Source organism: Lepidothrix coronata, unplaced genomic scaffold (genome assembly GCF_001604755.1).
Source record: "Lepidothrix coronata isolate B3197 unplaced genomic scaffold, Lepidothrix_coronata-1.0 Scaffold45, whole genome shotgun sequence".
Taxonomy (NCBI): domain Eukaryota; kingdom Metazoa; phylum Chordata; class Aves; order Passeriformes; family Pipridae; genus Lepidothrix; species Lepidothrix coronata.
Window position 1 is genome coordinate 1292480 of NW_016690225.1, and position 14778 is coordinate 1307257.

The 14778-nt window shown below is 37.0% G+C and overlaps 1 protein-coding gene across 7 annotated transcripts in view; it reads left to right on the plus strand.

Moving 5' to 3' along the window:
- DLGAP2 (DLG associated protein 2) overlaps positions 1–14778 on the plus strand; it is a 455132-nt gene that overhangs the window by 353611 nt on the left and 86743 nt on the right. For all 7 annotated transcript variants that reach the window (XM_017814543.1, XM_017814542.1, XM_017814544.1 and 4 more), the window contains one exon: positions 13437–14506. In XM_017814543.1, coding sequence (XP_017670032.1) covers positions 13437–14506 — 1070 coding nt within the window. The remainder of the gene's footprint in view (positions 1–13436; positions 14507–14778) is intronic.

The window sequence follows — 14778 nt, forward strand, 5'->3', positions numbered from 1 at the left end:
TATAGGAGCAAGGGCACTCATATAAAATAGGCCATAAAGATTGACACAAAGATATGTGCTAACTGATCAATCATACAGTACCCTAACTAAGAAGAAGATGGGGATTAGTCAGAAAGGAGAAACAGGAAAGCAAAAAACATAAAATCACAGCCAGACTACAAATAAATTAAGCTGCTTTCAAAAAATTTCAGCTATTTATGGCAAAAGGACTGAAAAAAACCATGGCAAAACAAGGGCAAGGAACGATCTATCTGCTCCTCAATTATGTGTCCCTATTGGAATTCTCTAAGTACCAAGATCTCTAGATCATTCATAGAAAGAGGTGAGTGGCTTTAATATTTTCGGAAGACAATCCTGTCCTTTTGACTTAACTATCAAACTGTAGGTGGCCAAAACACGTGGATTAAATTAACCATTTCAGTGTCTCACACTGGATACCATTAGTAAAAACATATGATGTCCCATTCTCCCCTAGAGAAAATCACTGAAATTGATAAGGCTTTTATAAAAGTTGTTGGATAGTCAGTTAAATTCTGTGTAGACAAGCTCTGTAGTTATAGCTGTGCTAGTGTATTACACCTCTACCAATGGATAGGATATATCGGTCTGTCCTTCTGTCTTTCCTCCAGTATTGTGTTCTGTCACTTGAAGATTTGAGTTCAAATCCATTAACTGAATATAACATTAGTGAAAAAACTGCAAACTATTAGATATTTCTCAGTCTCCACTTTTTATTGCTGTTGCACAAGTATAAAGTTAAATATTCATTGAAGAGAAATCTGATTCTGGGTGAATACTGTAATCACTGAGCAATGGAAATGGGCTTGCTCTCTTTCTGTATATACATAACCCAATGACTACTTCATTATTTTGTATGAACAGCCTCAATCTGAAGGACTGCTAGAGACCTTCATTCCAGAAGAAAACACAGAAAGGGCTTTCCCAGAAAAGTGAAATAGTTTCCCAAGTCAAAGCAGAGTCAAGATGATGTTCTTTAAGGTAGTTGTAACTGCAGGGCCATTCATTATTCTAAACTCTCATTGTCCCAAGGAGCTTCAAGTTATGATCTCTCTGGAACTGAAGAATTTCTGACTCCAGGTCTTTATTTGTAAAACGGGTTTAGTATTTCCTAGTGAGATTTTAGGGCTTTGGAGGGGATTAATTAATGTTTGCACAGTATCTCACCAGAGTGAAAATGCTGAATAGTCATTAAATAATATTATTAATAAAATGATCCGCTGCCTTAATTGGAAAAAGGTATCAAGGGATGGGACTGATCTCAACTCTTTTACACCAGTGATTCTACGAAAGACCTCATTAGATAAAACAGGCAGAAATGCAATGGATTCCTTCAAAAAAAGCTTACCCGAGTGTTCATAATCTGTTCTTGAGAACAATATTTTATAGCTTTTCCATTAAGATTTATTTGTCAACAAAGTTCAGGGCGATAGGTATTATTGTTACAAGATTCACACACCAAAAATTTCAATTCTTTTCACTAGTAATATCTCAAATCAGCAACCTGATAAAGTGTAAGATAAACCATACGCAGATATTCTTCCCAACAATGCCAAGGTAGTGGAAGGATTAAAAAAGATTTATTTCAGATGCAAGGACCACTTCCTAATGATGCTGCACACACCAGGCCCCCAGGGAAAAAAGGCAATGCCCCACCTTCTCCAAGGCTTTTTGTATCTTCTGTCTCTTCTCCCCCACCCTCCCTGGCCGGAGGAGGCGTTGTACATGTCTGCATGTTATGTCTCTGCATACCAAAGAGAGAGAGAGCTTGCTCACAGCTTCTCCCTGCAACTTTCTCTGAAATGCAGAAGGAAGACAACGGACATCTAACCCCTTTGAGAAGGCATTTTACAGTCTTCCTAAGCAAAATCAAGTTCTAGCTTTTTGTCACAAATTCTTCCGAAACTGTACCTATCCCTACATAAAGGTAGCAGAGCAAGAGATCTGACATGCATGATCTCATGCAGCTCACTGTAAGTCATGAAAACTGAAGTTCTTCTAATTCCTAGCTTTCATCTAGCTGGTGTTTATATTATCTGAATAATGTTAGTGTATTAGAAAAAAAATATTTTATAAAACTACTTTTTTCTATGCTATCTAGAAATTTCTCACTGTCTTATTTACTTTAGGCCTGTAAAGGATAAGGCAACATTTTGCTTTGTGTGTTAAAAGCAAACAGTGCAATCTTAACAAGAGACAGAAAAAATGCCATGTTTGAATGGCATTCAAATAGTTAAAGAAAAGTAAATGGGGAAGATGGGGTGAACTTCTCTTTAAATATAGATTTTAACAGGTAACATGCACAGAGTAAAGAGGAAAAAATAGATTATCGAAAAACTAACTCCTTTTTATAGGGAAGGAAAACATTTATTTTACATAAGTTTATGCATAGCCACTTTGAATGTCAGGCAAAGAAAGAGAACTTGCACTAAAGGCTTTTTGTTTCAGTAAATTACTGTTTTGTCTTCAGGAATGGATATTGAGTTGATGTTAAGAAAAAGACTGAAACCTGTAAACCAGGTTGCAGTTACTAATAATGCTCTTAACCTGCCCCAAATGCAAAGTAAACTCTAAAGGAGTTTGAGGGCAGGTTACCAAAATGTATTTTTATTTCACAGTTGATGCAGTCGTGCTTTTGATTAATTGGTAAGGTTCAAGTGTCAGACAGTAACTCATGATTATTCAATCACTGTTGATTGTATGATCATGACATTATGACCGTATGTGTTGAAAGGAAGAAAGGATATAACCGTTCTTGAAATAAAAGCATAAATAAAGGCCTGACTTTTCAGTCTGTCTCTCCTTCTACCAAATTATCCAGCTTTACTCAGTGTGGTCAGTGTCTGAACACTTCACAGTTTTCAAGGGTTTTAGCTTCATGTACCAGGCACAACAGGAATTTTTCCCAAGGACAGAGAAGGGGTTTGCAGTGAGCTCTTGGCTCTCTTCTGTGGCACATCCGTGACTCAGTCGACCTTCCCTCAGAGCATTCAGGGATGTTAAACGTGTGTAGACTTTGATTGGAGTTGGTGGGACTTCAGTCAGAAGCAGGGCTTGGCCACATGGAGTAAATTGCAACAGTGACACTCAAACCTGTAATTAACAGGCACAATACCAAACACTCTATTCTAAATTCTTAGATGGGCATTATCCCAGAGACTGAATGTATCCATGGTTTCTGACACTAATCCTCAGAGGTACAGAAGTTACTTTTATTCTTTTGCTATGGGGAACTAAAGTAGGGAGTCTACAATATATCCACAAAGGTTAACTGCAACCCAGTGAGGCAAGCTCAGGCCTCTTCGTGGCAACTGGCATAGCATTGCATGGCCATATCCTGAACCATACAAAGAATTCATGGATGGACAAGAAAACCTAACTGCAGATTTCCCAAGCTAATCCTCTAACCACAGGGCTATCTTTCTGTCATGTAATAAAAATATGTAGCCAGGTGGTTTGGTATGGCAATATAAAAGTCTTTTAAACCTGCAAGACATTTTAAACATGAGGTGACCCATTATGATTCATTGTCACCCTATTATTTGCTTATTGTGACTAGATGAATAGATACTGCAAAAAATAGCCTTTTTTTATTACTGTTATTCCATCATATCTCTAAATAATTGCACTTCATATCCTTTCTTTTTCAGTACCCAGAAACTGCAGTGTAGAAGCATACTGATGAGATGATCAAGATCACAGAAAATGTTAATGAAATAATACAAAATGTTTTTCAGAAAATAAATTTTGAACTTTAAATTCCTTTTAGTTATGCTTCAGAGCTTATTCTGTGAATTACTTTCAGTCACAGTACAAAATCATATCATATGGACTAAGCATCATATAAAAACATGCTAACTGTCCTGCATTTTAATTATAAGCTGTTGGCAACAAATGCTTGCTAACAATCTGCAGACTAGAAGCTATTTCTAAAAATTAAATACCTCATAATGTCAGATAACTCTGCAAAAATCCCATTAGGCTCAAGGTCAATTCACAAACAGGAAGATATTTGTAAGGATGCAAGATTAATCAAAGAGGATATTTGTTATGAATTATTCATTCATTTCTACTACAGAATACAAACAGGGTTATGCATTCATAAACAAATATTTCTGTTCTAAATTATTTCACACGTGGGATATTAGTAAAGGAGGGACATTTTTCTCTCCCTCATGCCCTGCTGACCTCTGTAACACCTGGGTGCATCCCTGACATGCAACATTTACTTTCCCATAATGGAAAGTAAATTTACTTTCCCATAATGGCTGCAACAGAGATGAGGGACTGACTCGTGACTGCTTTGTTGCGCCTGCCTTCCTCAATGAGTGTCTTCACTGTATTGTCCCTTTTCAACAGGATAAAATGTGCAGCCTTTTAAATGGTTTCCCATGATGAGCAGCTTAAATGATGTGCTCTCCATTTCCCCATAAAAAAAAATTACCATTCTCTACCTCCACATTCATTATAGGCTGCTTAGGCTCTATCAGGAGTGAGACAATTTATTGGCTCAACCAGGCTGGTGGAGATACTTCCAGCATAGAGGTAAATGACAAGAGTTTCTTCTCACAGTGCTGGGCACATAGGCCATCGATTCTGTCTTCTTAAGGGGATTTGCACTAGAGTAAGCAGTGCAGCAGGATAAACACCAGCAAATATTGCTTATATGATCCCAGCTTTCAATGGCAAGTTCAGTTGTCACCTTTCATTGTGCAACTTCATATGCATTTTCCATCTTTTTACAATGTAGTTTGTCTTCATAAAAAAACCAAAGAGGCAGCAGGGTATTAAGATGACCTGTCGAAAATTTGCTCAGAGTGGGAGTACTTACACCATCACCTTGTGCCAGGAGCAGGGGTCACAGTTTGATGCTTCACTGCCACATGGAAAATCTGGGTGCTAATGGGTGGGAAAAAGGCAATTAATGTTTGTAATGTTTGTCACAGATCCAAAACAGAGCTCAGCCAGGCAGAAAAGAGACAGCACCCTGATTTGAAAAATTCCCAATCTGGAGGTTATGGAAAGAGGAAGACTGTCTGCCTGTTACTATGGCAACAGGTTTAAAAGGGAACTTGTCACCAGGCTGCTATTTCTTCCTGCACCCCATAGGAAAATCAGGATGAGTCCTCCTCCATTTCAGTGGGTTGAACTGAACAGAAAAGTTCACCATAAAATGATGAAACAGCGAGATGCATTGCCAAGGGTGTACAGCTGAGCAGATAATGATGAACTCCAAAAAGCAAAAAAAAATAATTTTTTGGGTCAGACCAAGGCTAAAACTCTAAAATTTTTGGTGAATCAAAAGGCTGCAAAGAACGGATGCTGAAACAAACAGAAAATCAAATAATTTCCTTTAGTTCTGACAATTTAAAAATTGTATTAAATGTTAAAAAAGTAAAGGTGATTTTGAGGTATTTTCAAATAAACAGTCATACATTCTGTGACAATAATCAATGCTTTTGAGCATTAATCCATAGATTATTTCTTTCCCAGAAGAGCACTCTGTAAAATAAGCAAAATCTTTAAAATTCATGTTTTAAAGAAATAATAAATGACTATTTAGAAGGAATATATGGTAAATATTTTTTATTAGGACCATTAGTTATCTCAGGCCCCTTAGTATTGCAAAGGATGGAAAACTTCCTCCATGATATATCATCGTAAAAAAGGACAAATTCAGAACAATTCCAGAAACACTAAGAAAAAAATTCAAGTGAGAAGATCATAAATATAAGCATTATTTCTTTTGTTTGATTTTCATTTAAGAATCAACAATAAGTATTTCTTATTAGAAAAGAAGCCCTGGAGATGTGGTGATTCTGTTCAACTGAATAGTTGGTTCAAGTGGTTTTGATCCTGGGGATTAAATCTTGGCCATTTTGCTATCAATGGCAGTATTTCAGCAGAACCAGTTTCACCCTTCCATGCCATCATCTTCCTAGCTGGGGACCCTTCCAGGTTTCTAACACATTTATTCTAGTCCAGCACAAATTGTGCATTCTGCAAAATACAGCCCTGATTAGAGATGATCTACTTCAAGTAACACAGGTGTTGTAGGTCAACTAAGCAAGAACTTTTCTCAGCAAATGTTTAGAACTAATCCTGGCCCTGTGAAGTTAATGGGAGACTTGTCACTGCCATCAACGTGACAAGGATTTCCCTTGTACTTCCAGAGTGGTTTGTAGATTCCTGTGTACACCTTTGAGCTGTACCATGCAATACTTTGGCTTTCTTTTATTGCTGAGAAAATAGTGGCAGTTTTATGACACCAAGGGAAACTGATTGTCTGCTGACTTAATAACTGCAAGCAGCAAAATTTTCTCGTTTAGGAAAGAAAGTCCATAAAGCCAGGCACAATAAGGAACAAAAGAAGGTTAGTAGTGTTGGGATAGCTTTTCTGGTCTGTATTTGGAAGCATTAAAAACAGTTGTTCAACGATACTCACATATTGAAGCCCTGGTTAACTCCATACGGCTGCATTTTTCCAGAAAATAAACTTACATGTTGATTATTTTAGGTCAATCTTATCATGATACATTATAATTTTTTCACAACTCTGCTGATCATACAGATTCTGTGAAAAAATATTAGTTGTAAATCATTTTGTGGACTTACCTGTGTTATAGCACTGTTGAAAAGGTAAATAGTGGCAATGAACTTCAAACTTGAAAAGCACTGTGAAGGTCTGTGTGCTACATACCAGTCAATACCAAGACATCATACACTTCAAACCAATTGAAATTAAATTTTGCACCATCCTGAAGACTCCTTGCGTTGCTCAACTCCATATCCTGGAGCTTCTTACAAATCCCATATTGCCTGTCATGAATTTCTGTCCTATCCTTTGTCATGGCATGGGCACAATATTGTGCCTCTCATCCTCTTCATGCAGTCCAAGTGCCCATTATTCCACCCAGAAGATGTTAGATGTCTTCATTCCTCAAATACTGTTCCCAAATTTCTCCTTTTTTACATATAGCACACCCTGTTCTCCATACCAGGCATGTGTTGTAACCTGGCTTTAACATGTTCCTGGTCACAGTTTTCCCCAGTGATCATAGCTCTCTGTCCTTTTCCTCATCCTGATATATTGTGCTATGTGTCCCCTGAAGATCAATACCCACACCAGCCACCCAGTCTCCCCCAAAGATTCCATTCTTGCTCATCAACTGTTTTTCTGCATTCCTTTTACTACATACCCTTTTCCCTTATCACACTTATTTATCTCAGAAATTAATCACTTGGGATGTTGGATTGCCAGTCTACTTACCTTTATTTGAAAGGTGGATGGAGTTGAAGTTGGAGAACTGTTTTGCTGAACAATATGATTGGGTAGCATCAAATATTTGCTCCACCTGCAAGACACCTGCATAACAGTGCTCAAAACTGACTGTACTGAATAAATTGGAGCACTCCATGTGCTCCTTACTTCTTCCTTTGAGTTGTCTGACTTTGCTGCAATTTGATATGTCCGAGACTCTGGGGTTGTTTTAAGAATAGAATTTTAATGTCCATTTTTATCTAATATAGGAGTTATAAAAACCATCTTACCCCTGGTCATTATTCGTCATGTGGTTCCACTGAATTAGCTTGGGCTGTCAAAACATCTTCCATCGTTTAGCAGTATACCATGTGCCTCAAATCACCTAAATTTATATATTTATGATATAGGTTTCTCCACTGGAGCTTGTCAGCCACAGTTTTTGGCTAGTCAGCAGACACATCTGACGCTTTTTGGACGTACTTCAGGCTTAAGAAGAATCATGCCAGTTTCTCACAATCCAAAATAAAACCACATACAGACTGCACATTTGTAACAGTCTTTGGGAAATCATATCTGTGTATCAGATGGAAGAGTCCTATTTACATAGTATGAAATTATAAGGCAACAGTTTAACTGCATGGACTGGACACATCCTCTAGCTCTGTTTAGTCTCATCATCTAAACAGAACCATACGTGCCTGCCGTGCGGACTGCTCGGGATTCTGAAGACAGAAGTTTTTATTTTTCAGGCATAAGTGTCAGAACAAACCAGGCATCCACGTACAGCCCATGTGTTTGTTTGAAGCCTTAGGCAGTTTGATGTTTGGCTTTAGGTCCTCAAAACCACCTGCTTCTTCCTTTTGACCGTGCAGGGAGACTGGATGCAAAAAATACCTTGTTGCAACAGTCTTATGAGAGCCAATATTACTTTTCTTTGAGGGCATGCTACCCCTCAAAGTTTAGTATTTCAAGTAAGCAGCCTGAATTCCTTACATGGGAATCCACAGAAAGGTCAATGCACTGCATACAGTACACACACATCACGGAATATACAAATCATCTTCTAAAGCTGGAAGTTACAGTCAGTCACTCAATCTTTGCAATTTTATGTAAATTTTATACAAGGCGTTGTGCTACATAAATACGCTGGAAATCTCATGAGACCATAACAGAAGTTTAAGGCATTTCCAGAATTTCTTACTTGCATTTGGCAGATTAGCACTCTTCTCAATCCCTATAAATATTTATTTTCAAGGTTAGAATAAAACAGAGAAAAATAATATAATCAGTTAATGAGGAAACAGTGTTCCTCTAGTACTACTTAATGAAGACCTTGGGCAGACAATTTTCCAGTTAAAACATTTTAATTATCCATTATAAGTAGATATTTAGTATCTACTTATTTGATTAATGTACCCATTTTTTCAGGATTTTATTAATTTTAGGTGAGACTGAGTATATATTTTTCATAATGCATCACAACACTGATAAAACTGTGAAACAGCAACATGCAGCAGTCTGGTTTTGTCTAGCAGCTCTTTTTGAAAGCTAGATTAGGTATCTCTTTTCAGCAATGCATTTTTCTGGTTACACTATGCAAAAGAGCTGTTTCTTCTCCAGTGAAACTAGCACAGATGTTTCAGATGGGAAAGCCATTTACCAAGGGGCTTATAAGGTTAAAGCAATTTAAATTAATTTCTCAATAGAAAGATAAGTGCTTTGCAAGAAATTAAATAAATAAAAAAAGGAAAAATCAGACATAATTTATTAGTTCCAGAAGCCATTATTATGCTCTGAAAGCTGGCTTTCAATATACAACACACAAAAAGATTTGTGGAGACATGCACTTCTTTTGAATATCAGAAAAGTTTCAGTGGTTTTATATTGATTCTCTTTAGCCAAGAGCAGTGTTCCAGGAACTCTAGAAATGCACAGCTCTTATTTCCCATTACTTGGAGTTTTTTAGCATTTTTACCTTAGAACATTCATAGTAATTCTAATTCATTATTTCAAACATTATTCTTGGTCCTTGAACCTCTCTTTCTTTTCCTGATACTGACTAGCACAAGAAAGAAGCCTGAATGCTCTAAAAATTGTGACCAGACCCTAAGGAGAGGCAAACCAACTTCAGCTTGGAGCAAGAGAGCAACTCTTTTAGCACCAGAAAGCCCAGAACTGAAAACAGGGGGAGGAAAAAGCAGGACAGGACATGGCGTAGCAGGGAAAGAGTTGAAATAGATAGGAAGGAATACAGAAATCCTTCCATCTGTCGAGGTTAAAAGTTGACTTATATCTGTAGAGTTGTCTCTGAAAAAGAAGAGCTTTAAGGGATTTTCAGGGTTTTGGAATTACTAGATTCTCTGACATAACAGCCTGTGTCTTGTTCTAGGTCCGCCCCCCGCCCCCAGTCTTTAGGTATTATCGGACTATCCATTGAAGTCAATTGAAAGATTCCATTTTGCTCTGATGAGACCTAAAAAAAGCCATTCCTATGCTCACATATAATATATTTTTCTCTGTTCCTATTCCTTTATCTCTTTGTCTGCTTTGGGTTATGTTTATTTGTTCTTCTGTCTCCCTTTGCTCTTTGGTTCTGATGATGGCACTTTTATATTTTTAGAATGATTGCCCATAGCAAACATAGGAGCTGCTGTAAAAAAAAAAATCTTCAAAAATATAGACTAAAATTTCAAACCAATCTGTCATTACCAAATAAATCTGAAACTATTTTGCTATACTAAAATATTGTATTTCTTTTTAAAGGATTGAAAAAAACCCAGTTTTGTTGTAGCTTGATGAAATTTTATTAATCGCCTGAGCTGTGGGCATTGACCATATACACACTTTTAGCCCTTTGCAAATGCTAGAAAAACATGTTAGCTTAATTGAATTTTAAGCCAACACAATGTTGGCTGGCTAAAAGCTAACACATGGGCAATTACACTGGTCTGGTACCACACAGTACTTCATTCAGCAGCAGCTCAACTGCTTATTTGAGCCCTGAAACAGGTCTCCTGAACAAAGTTGACTGAATAGTGCAAAGCACAAATTCTATATTATATATTTCAATTTTTGAAGATTTTCAAAAGGTTTGTAAGAAAAAGTAATAGTTAGTGCCTAGGACAGTGAGCAGGTTTGATGTCCTAAGCGGAGTTCGAACCTAATTGAAGTGATAAATTTAGATGATACACATTTAAGTTATTTGGGACTTTATCTACTTTTAGTTACTCTCTATGACAGATTTAAGAAGGGACAATTATTTTTGATAAATGTCACCTTTTTAATTAATGTTTTAATTATTTTGATTAAGCTTATTAAATGCCTATAGCATTTTGTAGCTCCTGTGTTTCAATCAAAAACAATTCAGACATTCCATGAAGCACATAAAATGCTATATGGTGGTGAAAACAACATACAGAAAATTGTATTTTTCTATGTTTGCACTGAGCTGGAGTCACAAGGAGTAATGAGGGATGGAAAAGCTGTTGTTACATTATGCATTGCAATGCAATCAAATCATCGTGTTTCATATTCCTAGGGATGTAACAGGATGAAAAGGTTTGAAGCCTTCTTGGCTATGTTTGATGCTGTGTGAGGTCTAAAGAAATCACTAGGGACTAGCAATTCTGTGCTAGGGAACTCATTTAAATGAGTTCTTATTCTCTTTCTTTCATTCTGGATCTCTGCCATGCCCTTCCTTTTTTTGTCTAAATGCATCACTGAGGTGTAGTGCAAGTTACCTTCATTCACGGATGTGCAAGATTGTGACAAAAAGGCTTGGGGTTGACTCTTGTTGTGCTGTCAGTTTGACGGAAGAGCTTCCTTCCACCTCCCTCTGGCTCATACCTCTGTGAAAATTAAGATTAGGAAATCCATAAGAACTTTGGAAAATGTTGCCTGTATTCCAATTTCCTTTTCTGTAAAAGGAGAACAGTATCTTCCACATAGAATAGTTTGGATTGGAAGGGACCTTTAAAGGTCATCTAGTCCAACCTCCCTGTCATGGGCAGGGTCATCTTTAACTAGATCAACCTCTTCCAGTGTTTTACTACCCTCACTGTAAAAAATTTCTTCTGTCTGTCTAATCTCATGGGATTGTAAAAACTAATGCAGTAATCTCTGTCAGGTGCTGTGGGAACCCTTTATGGGAAGTACTGACTAAGTTTAACACATGGTCCATTATTATTCCCCTGATAGTGTTTGGTAATATCCTGGGTTAAGTACCACTAATTACAGAACTTTTGTAGGTGAATCCCACTGCACTGTTGTAATTTACTACCTTGTCTGTATATAATCAAAATTACATCATTTCAGAGAAACAGTTATATTACCTTTTTGTAACTACATTTATGCAGGTATTATAACCTAAATAGCACAACAGACTGAGTAATCAGTAATGAGTTTTTATTTTTATGTGATAATAGCCAAGAACTAAGTAAAAGAAACTGACATGAAAACAAAATAGAAGCAGAAAAGGATACATGCACATACCCACCATTTTCATGCCATGATAAACTCTGGAGGTGACATTCGGACCCTTAAATCCATCTTTGGCTTCAGATTGTGCCTAGGCTGAAGAACGCTTTACTGTTTATTAGTTTAATGCTGCATTCATTTTAAAACATTATCTGGAGCTCTCTTGAAATTAGGGTGTAATAAAATTATCAAAGCATCTCCCGTGAGAGGAAATATAGAGCATTTAGGTTATGAGATTTCTGATGCTAAAGACTTGCCGACACATTGCCTTCTGTACTGAGGATATCATGATATAACACATATTAGTTGAGTAAAATTAGAGAGATATGGGTATTGATCTGTCTCATGAACATATCCAGGCACGGAGTTTTCACCAGCAGTGGCAATATGATTTAGGAGAGCTTTATCATATTCTTAGAAACTCCTCAAAGTGCTTTCATCTACTGTGTTATCTCTACAGGCTGGTTTTCAATGTCCAGTTAATAGATATCGTCTGGGTTCCATTCTAGTTGAGGCCTTCAACTTCCTTGTATCAAGCACCTGTGTGAGATGATTTAGATTCTTAGAGTAAATTTGCAGAAAGGCTGTGCTAAGTGCATTGTGTAAACACACATTTCTCTGATCCTCTGAAGGATTATCTTGCATCCTATATCTTTGTCTACTTTTGAAATGTTTCTGAAATAAGTTGAAATTGAAGAGGGAAAGTGAATGAGAAAATCAAATTGAAGTATTTCTGGGCTTTTAAAATTTTTTTTCTTGTAGCATTTGACAGCTGCAAGAAATTGCATAAGAGAAGAAATCAAAAGCTTAAGTATCAAAATCTTTGCTTACAAGCTACTCTTATTTAGCAATCATGCTTTGCTTGTATAATAAACACAACTTGGAGCACATGATTCATAGGAACAAATAATCAAGTACATAAAACCCCGTAGCTTGTACCAAAATATATTTGTTTTATTAGGGATAATTTAAAGTCATTAAATAAATATTTTGTAGTTTGATAATAAAAAGGGGAAAACTGCCTAATAGAGAATACTCTAAATGTATGAGAATAGCAATAATACTTCTGGACTAAGGATAATGGATGTTCAAACAGTATGAAATGCTTATTCATAAACTGTTTAGTGATATAAACTATAGCTTCATTTCAGCATGTTCATATTCTTCTTTCTCTTTGCTGTTTATTATTTATATTTATGAAGAATGAACTTGGGATCTTGAAGATGAGATTTATTTAAGAAAATGTAGTTAATTTATAATGCAAAAATGGTTCCGTGGAGAAAGAATACATTTAAATTAAGATATCCAGCTGTGAAACCAACGAAATAGAAACTGGACCCATGTAACTCAAATGACTAGCCACAAAGCTTGACATATGATTTGTAAATATCAAAGAATAAATTAAATATCTGAATATATCTATTTAACTTGAGTAAATTTACACAATTAATAACTTCATAACATTTAGAACTACAGGAAAGAGGCTGCATTCACCCCATAATTTGCTCATAGTGAAAAATTTTAACAAGTTTTAAAATGGTGAATGAAATTTCAGGAATGGTGAGACTTTCCATCTCACTAATAGAGAAAAAATGTTTAGTTTTTCAATATACTTGGATTTTTCAAGTTAATCTTTTAATCAGACACATAACACAGGTTTTATATGTTCCCATGACAGACCAGCAGTACTCATGGTCACCTTCTCAGCACTTCAATGAAGAAAGATACTCTCCTGCTGCGAGGAATATGAAAGGATTATCTGGTAGTCGCAATCAACCACAGTTATGTTCAGCTCATACTTGTGGCTTAGCATCCCCTGAAGATTGTGAACACACCCACGACCATATCCACCATGGGCAGGAGCCAAGGCAGTCGTATCTTCTCAGCCCCACGGAGAGTTGCCCGCTGGATCACCATCGTTGCTCTCCCCGCAGCTCCATTCATTCTGAGTGCATGATGATGCCCATGGTAATGGGCGATCACATGTCAAGTAGCACTTTCCCCAGAATGCACTACAGCTCACATTACGACTCGAGAGACGACTGCACCATGTCTCACGGTAACCCTAAGATTAACCGTATTCCTGCAAATCTTTTGGACCAATTTGAGAAACAACTTCCTCTTCACCGGGATGGGTTTCACACTTTACAGTACCAGAGGACCTCAACAGCTGCGGAACAACGCAGTGAGAGCCCGGGAAGAATACGCCATCTTGTTCATTCCGTCCAGAAACTTTTTACTAAATCGCATTCTCTGGAAGGATCATCCAAGGGCAATGTTAATGGAACAAAGGGAGACAGTCGAGGGGACGATCATCATCATGGGCACCATTCCAAGCATAGCAAAAGGAGTAAAAGCAAGGAGCGAAAACCAGAAAGCAAGCATAAATCTGGAATGAGTAGCTGGTGGAGCTCTGATGATAATTTGGACAGTGATAGCACTTACAGAACCCCTAGTGTGGTAAATAGGCACCATGCAGATCATATATCCCATTGTTATCCTGAGGCACTCCAGGGGCATTTTGGGGATCTCTCATTGAAGACTTCCAAAAGTAACAATGATGTGAAGTGTTCGGCTTGTGAAGGGCTACCAATGACCCCTGATAGTAAATATATGAAAAGGAGTTCTTGGTCAACGCTTACAGTAAGCCAGGCTAAAGAAGCTTATCGCAAATCATCACTGAACTTAGATAAGCCTCTGGTTCATCAGGAAATCAAACCTTCTTTGAGGCCGTGCCATTACCTTCAGGTAAGAGGAAGATTTTCTTAAGATTTGTAATGAAAAGACCATCACAGTATGTGCCATAATCATAGTAAAAAATACAACATCTATCTGCATAGCTCTCGAAGAATTTCTGTATGGCTCATGTAATGCAGATATTGCATGAAAGTGAGAAATTTCTAACTTTTGTCTTTGTTTATAGAGCACAGATTAAAAACTATAAAACCAGTGTGATATAAATTAGTTTCAGGTCAGTGATTGTGTTTTCATCTCTGCAGTTCACATTGAACACCTTGATA